A 17833-nucleotide genomic window follows, 5' to 3' on the forward strand; every position below is an offset into this window, starting at 1 on the left:
CTGTATTATAGATATTAGACCCTTAATTTGATTGTATTTTACAATAGGTACTGGACTATTAGTTTTAATTTACTGTCAGTCTCCTTTTACATTTGCTCCCATTTACCTCAGTGGTTGTGAGGATATTCTCTGTATATTTACTTAATATTCTCTGTATATTGACTTAAAACTTTCAGTTTTTTCGTTTTAACTTATTATTGTTTTCTCCTGTTCTTTATCAACATTTGTATTTTACTCTGTGATGTTTTGTCTACATTAAAGTTTCTACAAATATCGAGTTCATAAGAGAAATTCAACTTCAGGGGATGAGACTCCATCGTATGTTTAACTTATTTCTAAAAACTGCAGTTAAACTGACAGTTAGTTCATGTCATTTCCATTCCAGCATTCACACCATTACCCTATATATCTTCAAACTTATTTTATATTGTTGTAGAGGCTTGTGTAATGAAGTAAAAGCAGACAGTAATGGCAAACGTCTTTGCAGTAAACCTCACCAGTAGACAGACAGAACATTTATTGGTCTAAGATTGAGCACCTTAAACTGTAATTGGACCGACACAAGTGATGGATTATTTGTTTTTAGTTGTTATGATCGTGAGGATGATTATACCTCTCAGTGTCAGCTCAGTACATTATGCTGTAAAATATTTCCTGTGTGAGCTGATTACTCTAGTTAATGTATTTGTATATATCAAAGAGCCACAGTGGGACGTCTGATTTGAAGTGAACTGGTGGAAACAACAGCAATGTGGTTACACATGGCAAATTAATTAATTAAGTTAAAATATGGCCTTCCTCTCATTCTGCTGAGACTTTTCACACTTTTGGTTAGCAGTGGAAGAAGTATTCAACCATTTTCTTGAGTTAAATACTAAATACCACAATGAAAATGCCGTCTGTTACAAGTAAAAGATCCCCTCCCGACGTGATATAAAAGTTCAGTTATATATAGTAAATTAGTCCTTATAGCAAAGCACTGAAAACATACAAGTTTTCAATTCCCACAACACACTTGTATAAGTTTCAAATTGGACGATAACAAACTTTGACATAGTTGACACGAGTTGTGTGCAAACTTTAAAGCAGAGAAACTTTTGACCTTTTAAAGTGGATCATTTTAAACATTCATTGACTGTCACACTCATCATTGTGCAAAGTGAAATCCACAGGTGAACACAGGGCTGCCAAGAGACAGGTGAAACTACTGAGGGAGTGACAGACAAACGCAAATACGGGAAAACAAACAAAGGCAGGAAGTAAAACCAGACAGGACACAAGAGGAGAGTAAATTTACAAAAAAAACAGGAAACAAGCTAAACAAAAACCAAGATCATGACAACTATAGACAGTCTTCCCTTTTTGTCTTGAGTAGAGTGGAAGAATATAAAGTAAAGTGCAAGTGCTTCTACAGTACTTCATTAAATGTGCCTGGTTACTTTATACAACCAGCTCTTGGTCAGTTTTGGTTTGTAGCTGCAAGCAAATGGAAAAAAGGGGTCTCAGGTGACACATGAAACATCCTGGGAGAAAAATGTTTTTTCCTGTTTGTGAGGACTAACTGGCAGCTTTTTAACACTTCATGTGTAGGTGCATGTAATTGTCCCTTCTCGTCTCTCACCTAGGCCGGGTTCTGAGTTATTGTGCCAACATTAATTGATTTTTTACAGACCCAACCATCAATCAATGAATCATCAACATAATCATCAGATTAATCATTGTATTAATAATATTTTTTATTTAAATAACATTGTCAATGCAAGACTTTTACTTGTAATGGAGTATTTTTACAGCGTGAGATTTTTACTTTACTTAAGTAAAGAATGGGAATACTTTCTCCTCCACTGGTAAGATTTGATAATAAAAGAAGGCAGCATACAGTAACGATCAGTCACTTTATTTCTTGCAGCGTATAATGTTTTCACGTGAGAGTATATAAACTAAATCCACGCCTTTAAAATCAAATGTTATATCTGGGCATTATCTGATACCGGACAATGGACTGGGAGTCATATTGTGTTTCCATTCAGAGTATTTCCATTCTCTGAGCTTTCACTCAGTTCAGTCTGGGTGACACTGAGCGGGCCGGTGACACTATAACAATCATGCTTTGTCCCTGAAAGGAGAGACAAAAGGTGCTGCTCGCTCATCAACCATGGCGTCAGCTCCTTGCACAGAGCTGAAACTATAAAAGTAGAATATTGACCACTGACGTTATTCTCTCTCTGCAGGGAAATCATTTAAAGGCACAGAGTGACATCAGCTTGAAGAGAGCTGTGAGAAAGAGAAACTACAGCGTCAGTAAAAACAATCTAAATCTACTGCAATACAATTCACCGCCTGCATTATTTAGAAAATATTGAACCTTGTTGTGGGTGACTGTTCATGTCACAGCCAGCGACTGCAGCTGAGGATCCACATTGAAAATCAATAGCAGGCCCCATTTTCCTGCATGTGCTAATGCGTGCAATCCTCTGGTTGTTACATCATCAAACACACTCGTGAGGAAAATGTCATCGATATGTTTAGGCCATGAGTAAACAAAGTATGGAACAAACACAGGGACTTCACTCACAGAAATAAAGCATTACCGAGCATGCACAATATTTGAAGTTCTTCAGTTGAAGTTGTAAATGATAACTGAAGTAATCATTGATGGAGAGGGGATGAGAAGTTGTGTGTAGCTTTGTGGTACTGATGTTGGTGACTTAGAGGATGCAAAAGCTCCAAACACTTGAGCATCTGATCAAACAGCTGCTCCCTCTGGTGTGGACGCCTGTCTACTGCAAACAGCTGAGTGAGCAGGTTTAGTTGACAATATGGAGGAAGTTAGCAAATTAAGGATACAGCTTCATAGGCCCACCACTAGAGGAGAGGCAGAGCAGCAAGCACATGATACATTTTAGGGATTTCTTTGTCACATCAGTTCATCTGAATACAATAAAGTCCATCCCTAAGACCATTCTTTTTTTGTAACATCACACTGCTATATCATGCAGATTTTAAAAGGGAAAAAGAAAATGAAAAACAAGAGGATGCAATAAATCTGACCAATCCCATCCTTATTAATGATAACATTTGAATCCTTTTTTTCGTCATTTGCAAAAAGATTTTTAGCCGTATACATTCATACACTAATGCAACCAAAATAAGTTGTACTACAACAGTAAACTAGAGGATTAGAAAAGAGAGCACACATTACAGACAGTAAACAGGGGTCTATTTTATTTTGAACGAGTCTTTTAATTAATGCATTTCAAGTACTCCAAAAATTACATCTCTTTGCACAATACAATTTGAAATTTTTTTTTTTAGTAAAAATGTTCAAAGTGAACAAAAATTTCCGATACTGTATAAAACACAGTGAACATTAAAATCAGACAGTAGTATTACTTTTTAATCTTGTGTTCTTTCGGCCTACATCACCTACAACATTTCAACTCAATTTGGACATTTTTCAGTGCACGTTTATCTAAAAACTTTACCAAGACTACGAAATTAAAAAGAAAGTAAATTTACAGGCATTATTCTTCTGCTCTTCTACCCAAACCATGCCACAGGAGAACAAAGACAAAAATGAGAATGTGACATTTACTCCATCACCCTGAATTGTTTTTACCATTGATGATGGTGGAGAAAAAGTATCATAAGCAAACCCCAGTTCAACTAGCACATATAAGAACATAAATAACTTAGAGGAGAGGAAGGTTTGTCACATATGAACATCTTTGAACAACTTACTCTGGAATTAGAATACAAAAAATTAAACGGATGTATCAAAATGTAATTTTTCATCTTCAAATGAAATGCAAATTTTTCTCGAAGTACTGTACAAGTTTACATGTAAATTCTCTAGGCTTAACAGGCGTGATCCAGCCTAGAAGATGGAATTTAAAAAGAGCTCCATTTTGTACAGAAATGAGTTATAGCGACTGCCGACCTGCCAAATTCATCTGCCATGTGAAATAAACAATTAACTGTGAGACACATTGTTTCTAATATCCCCTCCAGAGCACATGTGTGATTATTACAACCATCAGGACAATGCTGTGAGATATTAGTTGTGAATAGTATTGCATGCGTTCAAAAAATAATGCCAGAATAAAATAAAGTCAGAGCACAAAATGTTCTTTGCTTAATATATAATTAAAAATTCTCAAGCTTTCTTTTTTTCTGTGTCAATCTTTACCACCCACTTCACCCCAAACATATTGGTGGCTCAAATGTTTGCAGGGGAAATATATCATGAGATTTTGCGAAATGTATTATGACCGGATTATCGAACTCTTTTTTTCCCAAAGTGCCCCTCATGCTGTACTGCAGCGAGGGGAGGAAGAAAACACCCGAGGTCAAACAATCCAACTTAAAACAGTCACAGCTCCTTTATTTCTTCCATTAAAAGTGACTTCGGAAACTTAACAGGTGTGTACTGTATTCTTTTATAAAACCTCTGCATAAAAAGAATCAGCTGCACACATATCTTATGGCACTCTGATGTTTACTCAAAATGGAGCTAAACTCATGAGATCTTAGGGGGATTCAGTCCGTGATGAAATCTAACTGGGAGAGAACTGCAGGTGAGTTTATAAAAAATAAATTAAAAAAAATAAAACAGAAGCTTGTCTCTTGTGAAACTAGTGAACACACTGAGGAAACGTGTGAGTAGTGTAACAATTCTGCTGCTTTGAGCTGCTCCTTCTGCTTGTTTTAAGACTAACATTAATAGCTGTCAAAGTAAATAGTGTTGTGTGACATACAAATATTACAGACCTTTGTCAATTAATAGTCACATTTAATAAATGTGTCCGCATGCCCACATTGAAAAGTTCTTAGATTGGCTATCTGAAGAATAATAGAATGATTTAATCTTACATTTTTTTTGTACATCCACACCGGAGTCATTTTTAAATTTATTTCCACACTCATGTAAACTATTTCTGTAACATGACACACTCTCACTTCTAAACTAAGCCACAGCAGCCTTCGCGTCTCGTTCTCGTCTTCATATCTGAACAGGTAGAGTCATCCTCAGCTTCAGTTAGTGGTTTTTCATTCTTCATTATCAAAAACAAACTCGGTAAAGACAATAAAAGGTGTATCAAACTAGGGGATCTTCCCTTTCTGTTCCCGTGACCTCATCTAGCTTGTTACACAACATAAGCAAAACATAATGTTAGCAAGACAATAAAAAAAATAAAAAAAAGAGACCTTGAACGGAGAAGGCCTGAAAAGTGGGATATGGTGACCTTTGTTGTTCAAATTCGAAATCTAGCAATCTAACGAAAGTGAAAGAGATCCACCTGATTGGACGACTGCTTAGAGAACTTGATGGCGCCAAATCCTCAACTGCAACGTCCAAGGAACTCATCACAACCATCACTCCTTCAATTATGAGTTAAGAGTCCTGAGAGCACTAACCGAAAAAATTAAAAGAAAAGAGTGAAGAATTACACATTTACAGTAGAAGAAATAGTTTGTTTTCACTTATGATACACTAAATATGTACAGTCACATGCAGAAGACGGTCTGCACGAGAGACCGGAGCCTGTGTCTTTTGCCGTTTTGACATGTGTAAATCACAAAAAGTGCCGCAAATCCCCACTGAGTGTCTCTCATTCCTGGCTAGAATGGCGAAAGAAAATCACGGAACAATTCACCAGCAGCCACGGCGTGTCACTCAAGAAGACGTTGCAATAGAACAAAAAAAAAAAAAAAGAACACACATCACAGAATGTACTAAAGCTACACATGATCCTTAACTCCTTGGCACTCCTTCAAAAAAGAAAAAGAAAAACATGGTGAAAAAAGATGCTAGATCGCACTGCATTGGAAATGGCTGATGGTTGAGTCCGCTCCACGAAGAGCCAATCGAGTTGCTAGATAGTGTTTTTCTCTTTTTCCACGCATCTGTTTTGTCTGTAAATGGAGGATATGGTGATGACTAACAACCATGTCAGGCTTTTCTTTGGATGGAGTGACGCTTTTGTTTCCCACTGTAGGCACAAGGAGGAGCCAAGGCATTGGGGGGAGGGGGTGGGGGTGGGGGCGGCGGGGTCTCAGCGTCTCATCTGGCCCATCTGATAGTTCTCTCTGGGCTGACGGTGGTGCCGCTGGGGCTGCGCCTGCCTCTGAGGCTGCCTTGCGGGCTGCCGCTGGCCGCCATGTCCGTGCTGGTGGGCGTGCGGGTGCTGAGACTGGTTCTGCACCTGGGAGTTAGCATGCTGCTGCTGCTGCGCTCGCCGCCTCTTCAAGGTGCCTGTCAAGATAAAAAGGCAGTTATTTGAGCTGGTTAGAAGACAGATTGTGGGTTTACTCCGAACAAAATTGCACCTGCTGACACTCTGCTTCTGACTCCTAACACTGCAATAACAACTATATTGCAAGTTCATTGCATGTCACACAGTGAGAGATGGGTCTAATAAAGTTGTGGTTGCAGTCTGTGTCAGACTGTATGATATGAAGTTGGAGGCACATCGGAGCATGGTGAATCGTAGTGTTTCTACCACACACGTCATCAACTTGCGTCATTCTTATGCACGGCCCTCAACTCTCACCATGGTGCTGCCCCCTTTGGATTGAAAAACCTCAAAGGAGGAGGAGGAGGAGAGTGTGGCCCAATTCATGGAAAAAATGCATTTGTGGATAGCAGCAGTGGTATTTTGGTCCTAATTATCTGACTGAATTTGAATCTGAATTTTGAAGTAGTTTTTTTTTGTCTCACAGTGTGACCCAAGATCAAGTTTTTGTTTGATAACCAAATATATCAACAAGTTTCTCTCACACTTGTCATCTTTCCTCCGAGGCAGCCCAAACACAGTGTGTGGTTTTCACAAATTAACCAGTGTGGCAACAAAAGAAGACGGCAATAATCTCCCCAACTCCGGAAACTCAACGTCTGTTCATTTGAAAGTATTCATACCAATAAGAAAATAACCAGTAAGAGAAAATGGACCAACTATTGTAAAACATGATACTGTTTATTGGTAGAAAACCTGGTAAACTCAACTTTAATTTTGCCTAATGTTTTTATTTATTGAGACATGTTAACATCTTAAAACAGACAACTTCAGTTTTTGCATGTAGCTTAACAGATGCTTTCAAGTGGTAAACCATGTAAATCCATGTACAAAATATTTATAAATAAATATGTGAAAGTTACATTTTGTCAACTTTCTTTGTAAATCTCTGGACTCACCTGGAAGTGGTTTTGGAGGAGGAAGTTTGGGGTTACTGCTCGGTGTATGCACACTACAGATCTTAATGAAGCCAGCCATGAGCATGATGAGGGCGATCCCCATCAATAGCACCGCCCACCAATGGGCCTAGAGAAGAGAATGAAGCACAAATCCAACACGGTCAAAACAAAAACACCTCATAATGATAACAACTGATCCTCCAATCAGAAACAAGAAGTTGATACATACCACAATCCACTCTGCAATGTTTTCATAGAGCTCTGGGTTGAAGATGGCCTTCTTCAGCCTGGCCAGAGGTCCGTCCGCATCCACCAGACGGCACTTCATGAACACGTCACAGTAGCCCTTGAAGTCGTTGCACGGCGAGCCGGCTGGCAGCGTGGTCACCTTCTTATTGAAGAAACGAGCCAGACGCTCTGATCCTGTGCTGCTGCATGTGTTGGGATTCACTGTGGGGATAGATCACAGACAGTCGACACAATTCAAGTTATAAAAAGACGAAATCTCAGGCATATTTTATTTCAAGGCATTAAAAAAAAAAAAAAAAAAAAAAAAAATTAGATAAATGACTCACTCTTCTCCATGCAGCACACATGGCAAAGCTCAGTCTCGTCCTTGCCATCTAGGCTGGCACAGGTGCAGGCCTCCAGCCCATACTTCTCACAGATGGAGCCGGAGCAGCCCTGAAGGGGAGGAGCACGGGGACAGGCGAGATCAGACTCTGACTGGTATGAATATTAAGTTGCTATAACAACCAGTTCTTCCAGGTGTGAAGTCTTACCCCGTTGAGGCAGACTTGAGTCTCTCCGTGACAGGCGGTGAAGTTGGCCTTTGGCTCGGATGTCGGGCACTGGGCGCCGATTCCGTTGCACATGCCCTGGTGAGCGCACTCCGACTCCTCTCTGCACTTCTCGTTACGACCCTTGTAAGAGCACTCGCGAGTGCAACAAGGACCCTGGCTGGGACTGGTGGGAGAGAGAAGGGTTTGGTCAAGAACTATCGCAAATGAGCTGCAGGATCTTCCTTATGAAACCTCAAAAATGCTCAGGCAAACAAAAACCCATAAATAACATCCACGTCTACCTGCAGACTTTGTTGAGCTTTAATTTGCACTTCTTGTTGTCAGGCTGGTTGGCGTCATAGCAGCACTGGTCCCTGCACTGATCACTGTAGCCGCAGTCACACTCCTCTCCTGGCTCCACCAGGCCGTTACCACAGATGGGCTGACCAGACTCTGTTTGGGGAAGTAAAAATAAACATTGAGTCTGGTCCCCTAAAACTGCAACAAGTTTTATATTTTTTCACCTCTTATTCCGAAGGCTAAAAGTGTGTGAGAAATCAGAGGTTTACTATGAAAACTGTCTCATTATAAAACAAATATTGTTCTGAAGAAAATGTAGTTCTGCGATAAACATGGAAACAAAATCACAGTCTTCACCCTCGAGAAAGCCCAAAGCAACATTAAATTCAAACAGACACTCATCGTCAGTTTGTTTGAGAAAAGGCTAAAAACATGATACAGTACGGTTGAACCAAGATCATTTTTAAAGCTTACACCAAAATCGTCATATCAGCCAAGATAGACACACGAGACTTCAAACAGCATGTGCAAAATAGATTAAGCTTTTAAATAAGTGTGACACTTGCAAAAAAAAAGGAGAAAAAAAAAGATCACAAAGAAAAATCCCAAAATATGCCAAACTGTCAGTAAAAATAACACTGAACGAATGCCAAGATTGCTTTTCAAAGCGGATACCAGCCAATAGTTGGTACCGCTCTAGCAGCCAGAATTGAATCACTAATTGGGGCACCGGGGTTAAAAATCTCCCACAGTCATCAGTGTGGGGAAAGAAGAATCAGAATAATATTCTGGTTTGAATTTAGAAAACCTCAAGTTTGACAGTTAAGATGAAAACAGCGAAACTCACCGACAAAACAGTTGCCTCTCTTCTTCTCCAGCACCTGGCTGATGTTGCGCATGCTACAGACGGAGAACTTATTATTGTTGAGCTTGTCGCCTGATGTAGCTCTTGCATACATGATATAATTGCCCTTCTCCTTCTTGTCTTGGCTCTTGGATTCTCCTGGGGTGCACTCAGATCCAGAGTCATGCTGAGAATGAGAAAGAAAAAAGAAAAAAAAATCACAGGTTTAAAAAGCAGAGATAACAAAGTGTGCGAGCCTTATTCATTCTCAACATGCATTCATGTGGCACGACTAAGAAACTCACCGGGGAGCCAAAGTTGTGTCCTACTTCATGTGCAAAAGTGATATGGGAGACTTTTGGAGGTACGTGGGAGGCATAGTTCTGTACAGTGATTATGCCAGTGTTGAGAGATTTCTTCTTTCCGTCTGAGTACAGCTTGCTTTTTTCACAGATGCCTCCAGAGCTCCCTGCAAAATAAAAGCCCAAGTTGGAAATCTCTTTCAAACCACAGCTACAAAACATGAAGAATCGTTATTATTAAGGGAGAACATGATTTATGCTGTGACAATTTTTTTTTAATTAATGTCCAGATGACATAATGTCTTACTTCAAAACACAATGAGCGTGATTTATCAACATGTTTACAGAAGAACTTAAAATTAAATGATGCGTCATCGCAAGCAAGAGACACATAACATCCCACAGTGAATCGATGATTTCAACAGTGCAATATCTTCCGTTAAAACATCAAATGCAGTAATAGTAATAGAGTGAAAGCAATATATGGCTAGGGCCATAATGAAATCCTTTGGGAATAATCACATCTGCATATTGTCTGAGTTTATATTTGAAGCTGCATTTGGTTCTCACAACAGTCTGACTCAACCAGCATTTGTATTCCCAAATACCACGGACACTTTTCCTGCTAGAATAACCTTAAACTCACCAAGACTGGGTGTCCCTTATGATAATGTGCCTACTCCCAAACACAACGAGTATTCTATCTGTATAATGCTTTTAAATAACAAGGACACATTATTTAGTTTCTGATCACCAATGTCTTTCAGTACCTGAGGGGGCTCCCACCCAGGCCAAACCCAACACGCCGTCATCAAAGTCTCTGTCGGTGAAAACATAAGCCAAGCAGTAGTCGTCATGGTTCTGCTCCGAGTTCAGCTCGAGGAACTTCTCCACACCGATGTTGGCGAAGCGGAACGGGTTGGACCTGTCCCTCTCAGCAGTGGTGGTGTTTATCTACACGAGAGGATGACGACGAGGAGTTCAGAGGGAAGAAATCGAAAATCCACACAGGCCTCAAAATCAGGACAAGACTTACCCTGATCCTCTTCACCATGAAGCTGATGTTGCGAATACCCATGAAGTCCGTCCCCTGATAGATCGCATCGATGGCCTTGACATGGCTGGAGATCTGACAGAGTCATAACAAAAGAGCTTCAACTAAAAGTGTGCTTTACTGTACTCTACTGCGGTTTGTCCACCTCAGCCTGCTTGCGTCACACTGTGGTTTCTCACAGCCGTCCTCTCTACAGTACGAGTGGACACCAGTGCGCGTGAATGCAATTATTTCAAAACTATTAGCCTTTAAAAGGTGTTATATATTATTCTTTTAGTTAAAAATGGGCCTCTCTACCAATATTAGGAAAAGGAACTACATTCTGACAATGTAAATCTATTCTAAACAGCACCAAAGTAGCTTGTGTCAAATGAGTGGGGCTGTGTATTACCTGAGCAATGACAGCCTCCCTGGTCTTGTAGTATTTGTAGAAGAGGTGGTCAGTCTGAATGAAAAGCTGACAGGTGTTTTTCTCAACCTGGGCCATCCTCTTCTTCCTCAGCAGCACGGGGTCGTTAAAGCCCGCCTCAGTGTGGAGCTCCTGGTGTGGGGAGATGAGAGTAGGAAATAGACAGTTAAATAAAATATATATGTATATACAACAGTTTCAACCAAACAGAGGCTAAATAAATAATGTCTGGTATTTCTAGGCTGTGTTTTTTCCAGCTGCAGTACGTTTATGAATGGCAACTCTGTTGCTATGGAAGATGTACTATCTATGTTGCAAACGACAATACGGAGGGGAAAAAAAGAAGTAATAGTAAAAAATAAGGGCAAACCAACTGTCTGATAAAAAGAATGCTTTGGTTTGGGGAACATATATGCGAAAGAAACATTAATATATGTTTATATAACAGCTCATTATATTTGTATCACTGGTTCACATGGTACAAATTGAGCATGGACATTTGGCATTTCTGGCATCCGTCTTTATTTGGAATAGAAAAAAACTTGAGAAAGCAATTAAAATATTTTTTATTGTGCAGTAGGCTGAATATTTGTTCATATAGTTGTTGCGAGAAATCTTTTGGGATTCTGGAAATATATTCAGAACAGCAGTACATTTTATTAAACTGCTCTCAGGGTGACAGTGAGAGAGTTTACCTAGCTTTCCTCATGTCACTGATGACAAAGAGATCAGTAACAATTCCTCTCAAATTAAAAAAGAAATACAATGTGAAACTTCTGACTTGTCTGAATAAACCACATGCTATATAACATGTATACATTTATAGTATGTAAATGTATAGTTTATCAAAAAATTACAATACGTCTAACCTCAGATTCACTTTCTCTTTGTGGAACACTACAGACTGTACACAATATGGACGAAGTTGTGAAGCTCAAAGTGGGTGGTTTCTGCAGTTGCCATTTATAACTCCCGGCTAATCCAAAGACGGGTCAAAGAGGTTGATTGTCAGTGGAGCTGGAGGGCCGGTGTGTCACCCGGGTGACATGCCGGAGGAAAGAGCTAGCGACCTCTGAGAGTACCCAATGTCACTCAAAGCTACCACGCCCTCAGCTAGGCCTGCCTTTATGCCTTTATATTATATAAAGTAAGTAATATAACATTTTACCCCAGTACAGTTGTCCTGAATGGGGAAAAAGCCTATAGTGACCAGACTGTCCACATGCTTATTTCTGCTGTATAGTTGGGTGTTTCATCATGGGGGTCTGTAGAGATTGATTCGCCTTGGAGCACTGCCTCAAGAGGCCATTTGAAGAATTGCAGCTTTTGTCACTTCAACATTGGCTTCATTTCTCAGCAGGAGGTTGTCACTTGGTGAACACACACCCACAGCAGCATGGATGAATGTACTTGTGATAATGATATACTTGTATTGAATCTTAATTTATATATGAAAGCATTTCTTGAGGAATAAATATAAGGCTAAGTGTAAACCCGCTGACTATGCAGGGACACAATACAGAGAAACCAGTGCAGTCACAGTGAACTAATGTTTGACTAGTGAACAACACAGTATCTTAGTTTATTTGTGTAATATTGTGTGTTGAGGAGCAACAATGTCACTTTTTCATCGTTTTAAACATTGGAAATGTTTTTATGGGATATTTTTTTTGCATATATCTGGCTCTGAGTTTTAAAATTCAAAATGCAAAACAGACATTCCTTCATACATCCCTGATTTACGAAGGGATGTATACTATTGCGATGAGCTACTAATTAATCATGTAGACGTCCATTAATTGAGCTGACACAGGCTATTCTAACCAGTAAATATAACCTCAAAGGGCACACAGAGACTTAAACTAGACTACCCCTCACTAAGAAAGAAAAGTGTACATTTTCCCCAAAAAGCAAACCATCCCTTTCAATAGATACTGTAAGTGTTTACTGTGGTGAAGTTCACCTTGGGTGGCTCTGCTACGGCTGAGCCTTGGTACTTCTTCATCCTCTCAAACACTGAGCTATCAGCGCAGCCTCCCTCTGGGCCGTACTTGTGCGGGTAGTCTGAGTGAGAGAGGCAGACACAACACAGTCAGGATTATGGGAGACAATGTTAGCTACTTAACCCCCTGAGTCTCTCTATTTCTGGCGCTATTCATGATCAGCTAATTGATGTACTTACACGCCACTTGAGCCTAGCTTTGCTATGTGAGCTGTTACTTTCTTGTCGCTCTCATTAGCGATTCCTCTCACATTTCTGTTTAATTTGCCCCTCAGCCACATTCTATATGTACACAGATCCATTGAAATTAGGGGGTGCTAGTGTAGTGAAGTATGCTTGGTGCTCACTACCAGTATCAACATTGTGAAGACTGCTAAAATGAGCCAGTAGCCCGGGAGAAAGATCCTGTTTCTCATCCCTCAAAACACCCCGGGTATCTCTGCTCCCTGGGGGTTGATCACACCAGTCTGCTTCCATCAGCTCAGCTGCTCTAACCTTGCACTTCCCTGATCACACATTTACAAATGCGTGCATCCAATTACACATACTCGATGATTACACCTTGTCAAAGTATTCGTGTAGATGAGCCGGGGACTCACGTATGTCGTCTTCGTGGTAGATGACTGAGTGGAAGGGCACATCTTTATCCTCCAGGTATCTCTCAGCAGGCTCCACGTAGTAGACTCCCTGGTAGCTCTGAATGAAGCCCTCAAACTTACCATCCACAATGGAGCCATGAGTCAGGGTACCTTTCTCACCTAAGAATCCAAATTTCAGAGGTATAGATGTCAGAGGATTCTCACAACATCAAGCAGTGATACATTAAAACTGGTATGTAAAAAAATGAGAAGGGAAGTCTTACCGTAGATTTCTCCGGTGTAGATATGAGAGGTATCAAATGGAACCTCGTCTCCTGAAACATCTACCTTCAAATCTTGGGCAAACAAGGTTGTATCTCTCTTCATTCGTAAATTAAAATGCCTGAAATCGAAGAAATGAATTTATAGGATATAGAGTAAACACACGACATATACATGTGATGAAAAAGGTTACAACAGTGTTATCTATATTGTGAGATGTTTGTTTCTGAAACCATCTGCTGATATTATTCATGTCACACAGAGTGAGCCTATGGGTTTGGGTGTGGATCAGAATTTGTCACCACTTTTGTAAGCAAGCACTATTCCCCCCGGTGTTTGAGAAAAAAGGAAAATGCAAACGAAAGGGAACAAAGGTGAAAGAAAGGGCAAAGTTTGGCAGAGAGAAAAACATCTAAGCTGTTTTTGGTTGCAGTTTTATCTTGTAAGAGAGGGAACAGAAAATTAGGACATCTTGAAACAATGCTGGTGTTTTTGTTTGTTAATCAAACATATGGCAGGGAAACAAAGATGCAACAGTAAATCTTGGGTTTGATGTTACACCTACACAGTTCTCTTGTTGTGTGTAAGCTACGGTTCCCTAGGTCAGACAGAGCAGCTCAAATTGACTGCAAGAAAACAGGGGTCTTTGTAATATTAAGATAAGAAAGTGATGGAGAAACTTGACTTGATTGCACATAAATCTGTTACACGTAGAAAACATTTTGTACGATGATTGTTTTCTAATATATGTTTAAATCCGTTCAATCACAATACCAGCAAGCAGAAGGTGGATGGGGTGCTGCAAATTAAATGTAAGAATTTGAGTTGTATCTCAAGCTTTGCCATGAATACAAAGAAGAGAAGCTGACACATTCCTACTTTTTAAAGACAAACAGATATCTCCCTTACTATTATTTGTTTGCACAGCTCTTATACTTCTCTTCCTTATTAGGAAGCGTCAGAGTTTGAGGACAGCAGGCAAGACGATAAACAGCCTTTGCCAAGCTCCCAGCCAGATGGTCTTGACTTTGTCATGGAGAGTGTGGACACTTTCTATCGAACAACAACACCTCTTCAAAATGCAGCATGAAGAACCATTACAAAGACTATATGTGTCCATCCATCCACCTTCTATAGCTACAAGGAGTTCCCTCCCAGATATCAAGTGTACAGAGACACCATGGAAACACCTGATCCATCACAGGGCTAACTAACATACACACCAACGCATTAAAGGTTTCTACCTCACCTCCATGTATTTAGATTAAGGTAGCGTATCAGGACAAACCCAAACCAGGGCTGCGTCTACAATCATTTTTATTATCGATGAATCAATTCATTATTTGGGCAAAGTTAATGTCTTCAAATCGCTTGTTTTGTCCGACCAAGAGTCCCAAGCCACAAAAATAATCAGTTTACTATGTTATTAGACAAAGAAAAGCAGGAAATCCTCACAACCGAAAAGCTGGAATCAGAGGAACGTTTGGCCTTTTTGCTTGTAAAATGGAATGAACTAATAAATTGCTGATCAAAAACACTTCAGGTGTAGGATTTCATAAAACAGGATTAAATGTGAACAATTGTTTATCACACTGCAAATCTCTATTTTAGCTGAACTCCACCTTTAAATATAAACAATGTAGCAATAAGTGATGACTTTTGCAAATAAATAAACAGACAGGTTAATAAAGATATAGATGAGGAGACATATAAATTGAAAGAAAAAAATCAGACAGAAAGAGATCCAAATAGAATTTCCCATTAAGTTAATATCTGTAAAATTGACACACCTTCCATGGGCGTGAAAATCTAAATGAAGGAACTTGTCTTCATGAGAAATCGCCCTCTTGGCTCGCTGATGGTTGCTGTGCACAAGCTCTGTGTCGTAGGACAGACCTTCATAGTGACGGATGTACTTGTTCAGGGGATTTCTATAGTGTCCTGTGTGAAAAGAACAGAGGAACTCATGTAATCAGCAAAAACAAGGAAAGTACATATTATGAAACTGGTTGAAAAGCATATCCTTATAGAACCAAAGCATATAACACAGCCATCCTTAGTGTAAAGATACAATCTTTTTATCATTTATTCTGGGTTGTATATGTTTGTACAATACGTAAATGGATAAAAATAAGGTGAAAATAGGTGTGCCTCAGCGCTCATTATATATATAATATTATAAAACTACCAAATGTAAAAATAAATAAAAAATAAGCTAAATAAAATCTGAAGTAACGAAGTAGAAATGAAAGACCAAAGTATGGTTTACATTTTGTACTACCTTGTCATTTGCAAGTGTTGATTGTAAACAGAAATGTTTTAAGTCAAATGGATGCCAGTTTTGCAGCTGTGCTTAACAACAGCCCCAAGGCGTCACATTATAATTATATCGCCACCAGAAGAGTGGGCGGTGGGCTCCAAGGAAAAAGATTCACACCCATTTCACCAACTGCTTCACGCACAAAAGCAGACTGACAAACTCCATTTCAAGAAAACATAGTAATTTTGTTAAGGCCTTTTAATTCCATAAGAAACTTGCTCTGTTTTCCCATGTTAGGCAGTAAACTGAGCTTACTGGCAAGTCTTTCAGATCAGATTATTTCCACTCAACATTTAAACCAAGAGAAAGTATTTTCAGTAAATACAATATATGTAATTAGTTCTGTCTGACAGGTAATTATGCCTGACTTGTGAGCCATGAATTACAGGGTTCAGGGTAACTATGTGAGAAACATCTGTAAGTAGACCAGGCTCCAGCTACTTCTCTGTTCATGTGTAGTATAAAATATTTAGGTGCCAACATTAAATTTTTCATTGGGGTGACTATGAGAAGTGAAGGCCACGACTATTCGGAAATATCTTAATTTCTCAAGGCCTACAGAAGTTAAGATAATAAGCATTAAGGAGGCATGTCTACCATCAAATAAACCATCTAAATTATATTTAAAAAACTATACACACCAACTTAAGGGTGATGCAATTATGTGGTGAAGCACATCACACAAATGTGTTGATGTTAATTTAACACAGGAGGTGGGCCTATTATGTGGAAACAAAGTTGTGACTGCTACTTTTGACAGTTTGACAAAGGGAATATATATATATATATATATATATATATATATATATATATAAAATATAGGGACCTTTCAGCTGTTTGGCATTTTTATAGAAGTACATTTGAGTCATAAGCAGCTCATTTCATTTGACTGGTAGATGTTTTTTAATATTATATGATGCCACAGCATCAACAGAGTGACAAATTATTTTCAAAATAAGACACAGTCCCGTTGTGTTCAATGGGAGAAGGAGACAACAGCAGTGACCAGTCCCAACACACAAGCAGACCCCTGAACACTGGCCTGCCATATAGCATTGTAAACCCTGGCACGTGCAGGTCACATAACGACGGTTGCTATGTGTGTTCTCTTTTTTTTTTTTTTTTTTTTTTGAAAGCGTTCGAAAACGTTAACGGCTAAAAGTGTGAGAGAGCGCAGAGCCAACGGTCCGTTAAACCCGGTCGGCATCTCCATCTTCTCACAACAATGGCTGTCGGCGCTATTCGCACGTTAACAACAAAAACCGAGCCAAACCAGAGAATAAAAACGGTGACAACACACTGAAATAACTCGTCGATATCGGTTCGTTTTAATGAACCGAGATAATCAGAGTGGGCTTTGACTCTTATGTGTCGTTTTTTGAGCCCGAAGTAAGACGGCAAAAAGGGCGCAGTCCTCTTCACAACAAGCAGGCCCTGCTGATCCTCCCGGTAGCTCGCAGGCTAGCAGCCGTTGAGCCCTCCTCTTAGCTTCATGGATTCAAACACAAACTTGTAACGTTTTCTCCAGGAAACGCCTCACTCACCTTGGGTGTGGTTCAGTAAATACACGACAAGGAAAACTTTAAGAAGAAGCATGTCTGACAAATCCATTGTTAGCACATTGATACCGTTTTCACTTTATTGTCCTACTTAGATAGGCGCAGACGCCCTGTGTGTTTATTGCACCTTCCTCTCATCGCCTCTCTCTCCCTCTCTCTCTCCAACGTCATGACGTCAGACGCACGGCAGCTTTGGCCCCCCCCCC

At 39.7% G+C, this 17833-nt stretch overlaps 1 protein-coding gene across 1 annotated transcript; it reads right to left on the bottom strand.

Moving 5' to 3' along the window:
* Positions 1–6041: 6041 nt before the first annotated feature.
* On the bottom strand, positions 6042–17764 carry LOC129108039 (disintegrin and metalloproteinase domain-containing protein 10-like). Its single transcript, XM_054619674.1, has 16 exons — positions 17613–17764; positions 15539–15689; positions 13751–13869; positions 13488–13646; positions 12850–12950; positions 10869–11018; positions 10460–10552; positions 10194–10377; positions 9427–9590; positions 9125–9308; positions 8280–8430; positions 7978–8161; positions 7771–7879; positions 7425–7645; positions 7196–7322; positions 6042–6256 (listed from the first exon to the last, which is right to left on the bottom strand). Exons 1-16 carry the CDS (start codon positions 17677–17679, stop codon positions 6057–6059), a joined length of 2364 nt encoding a protein of 787 aa, XP_054475649.1. The 5' UTR covers positions 17680–17764; the 3' UTR covers positions 6042–6056.
* Positions 17765–17833: the final 69 nt, after the last annotated feature.

Source organism: Anoplopoma fimbria, chromosome 19, assembly GCF_027596085.1.
Source record: "Anoplopoma fimbria isolate UVic2021 breed Golden Eagle Sablefish chromosome 19, Afim_UVic_2022, whole genome shotgun sequence".
Taxonomy (NCBI): domain Eukaryota; kingdom Metazoa; phylum Chordata; class Actinopteri; order Perciformes; family Anoplopomatidae; genus Anoplopoma; species Anoplopoma fimbria.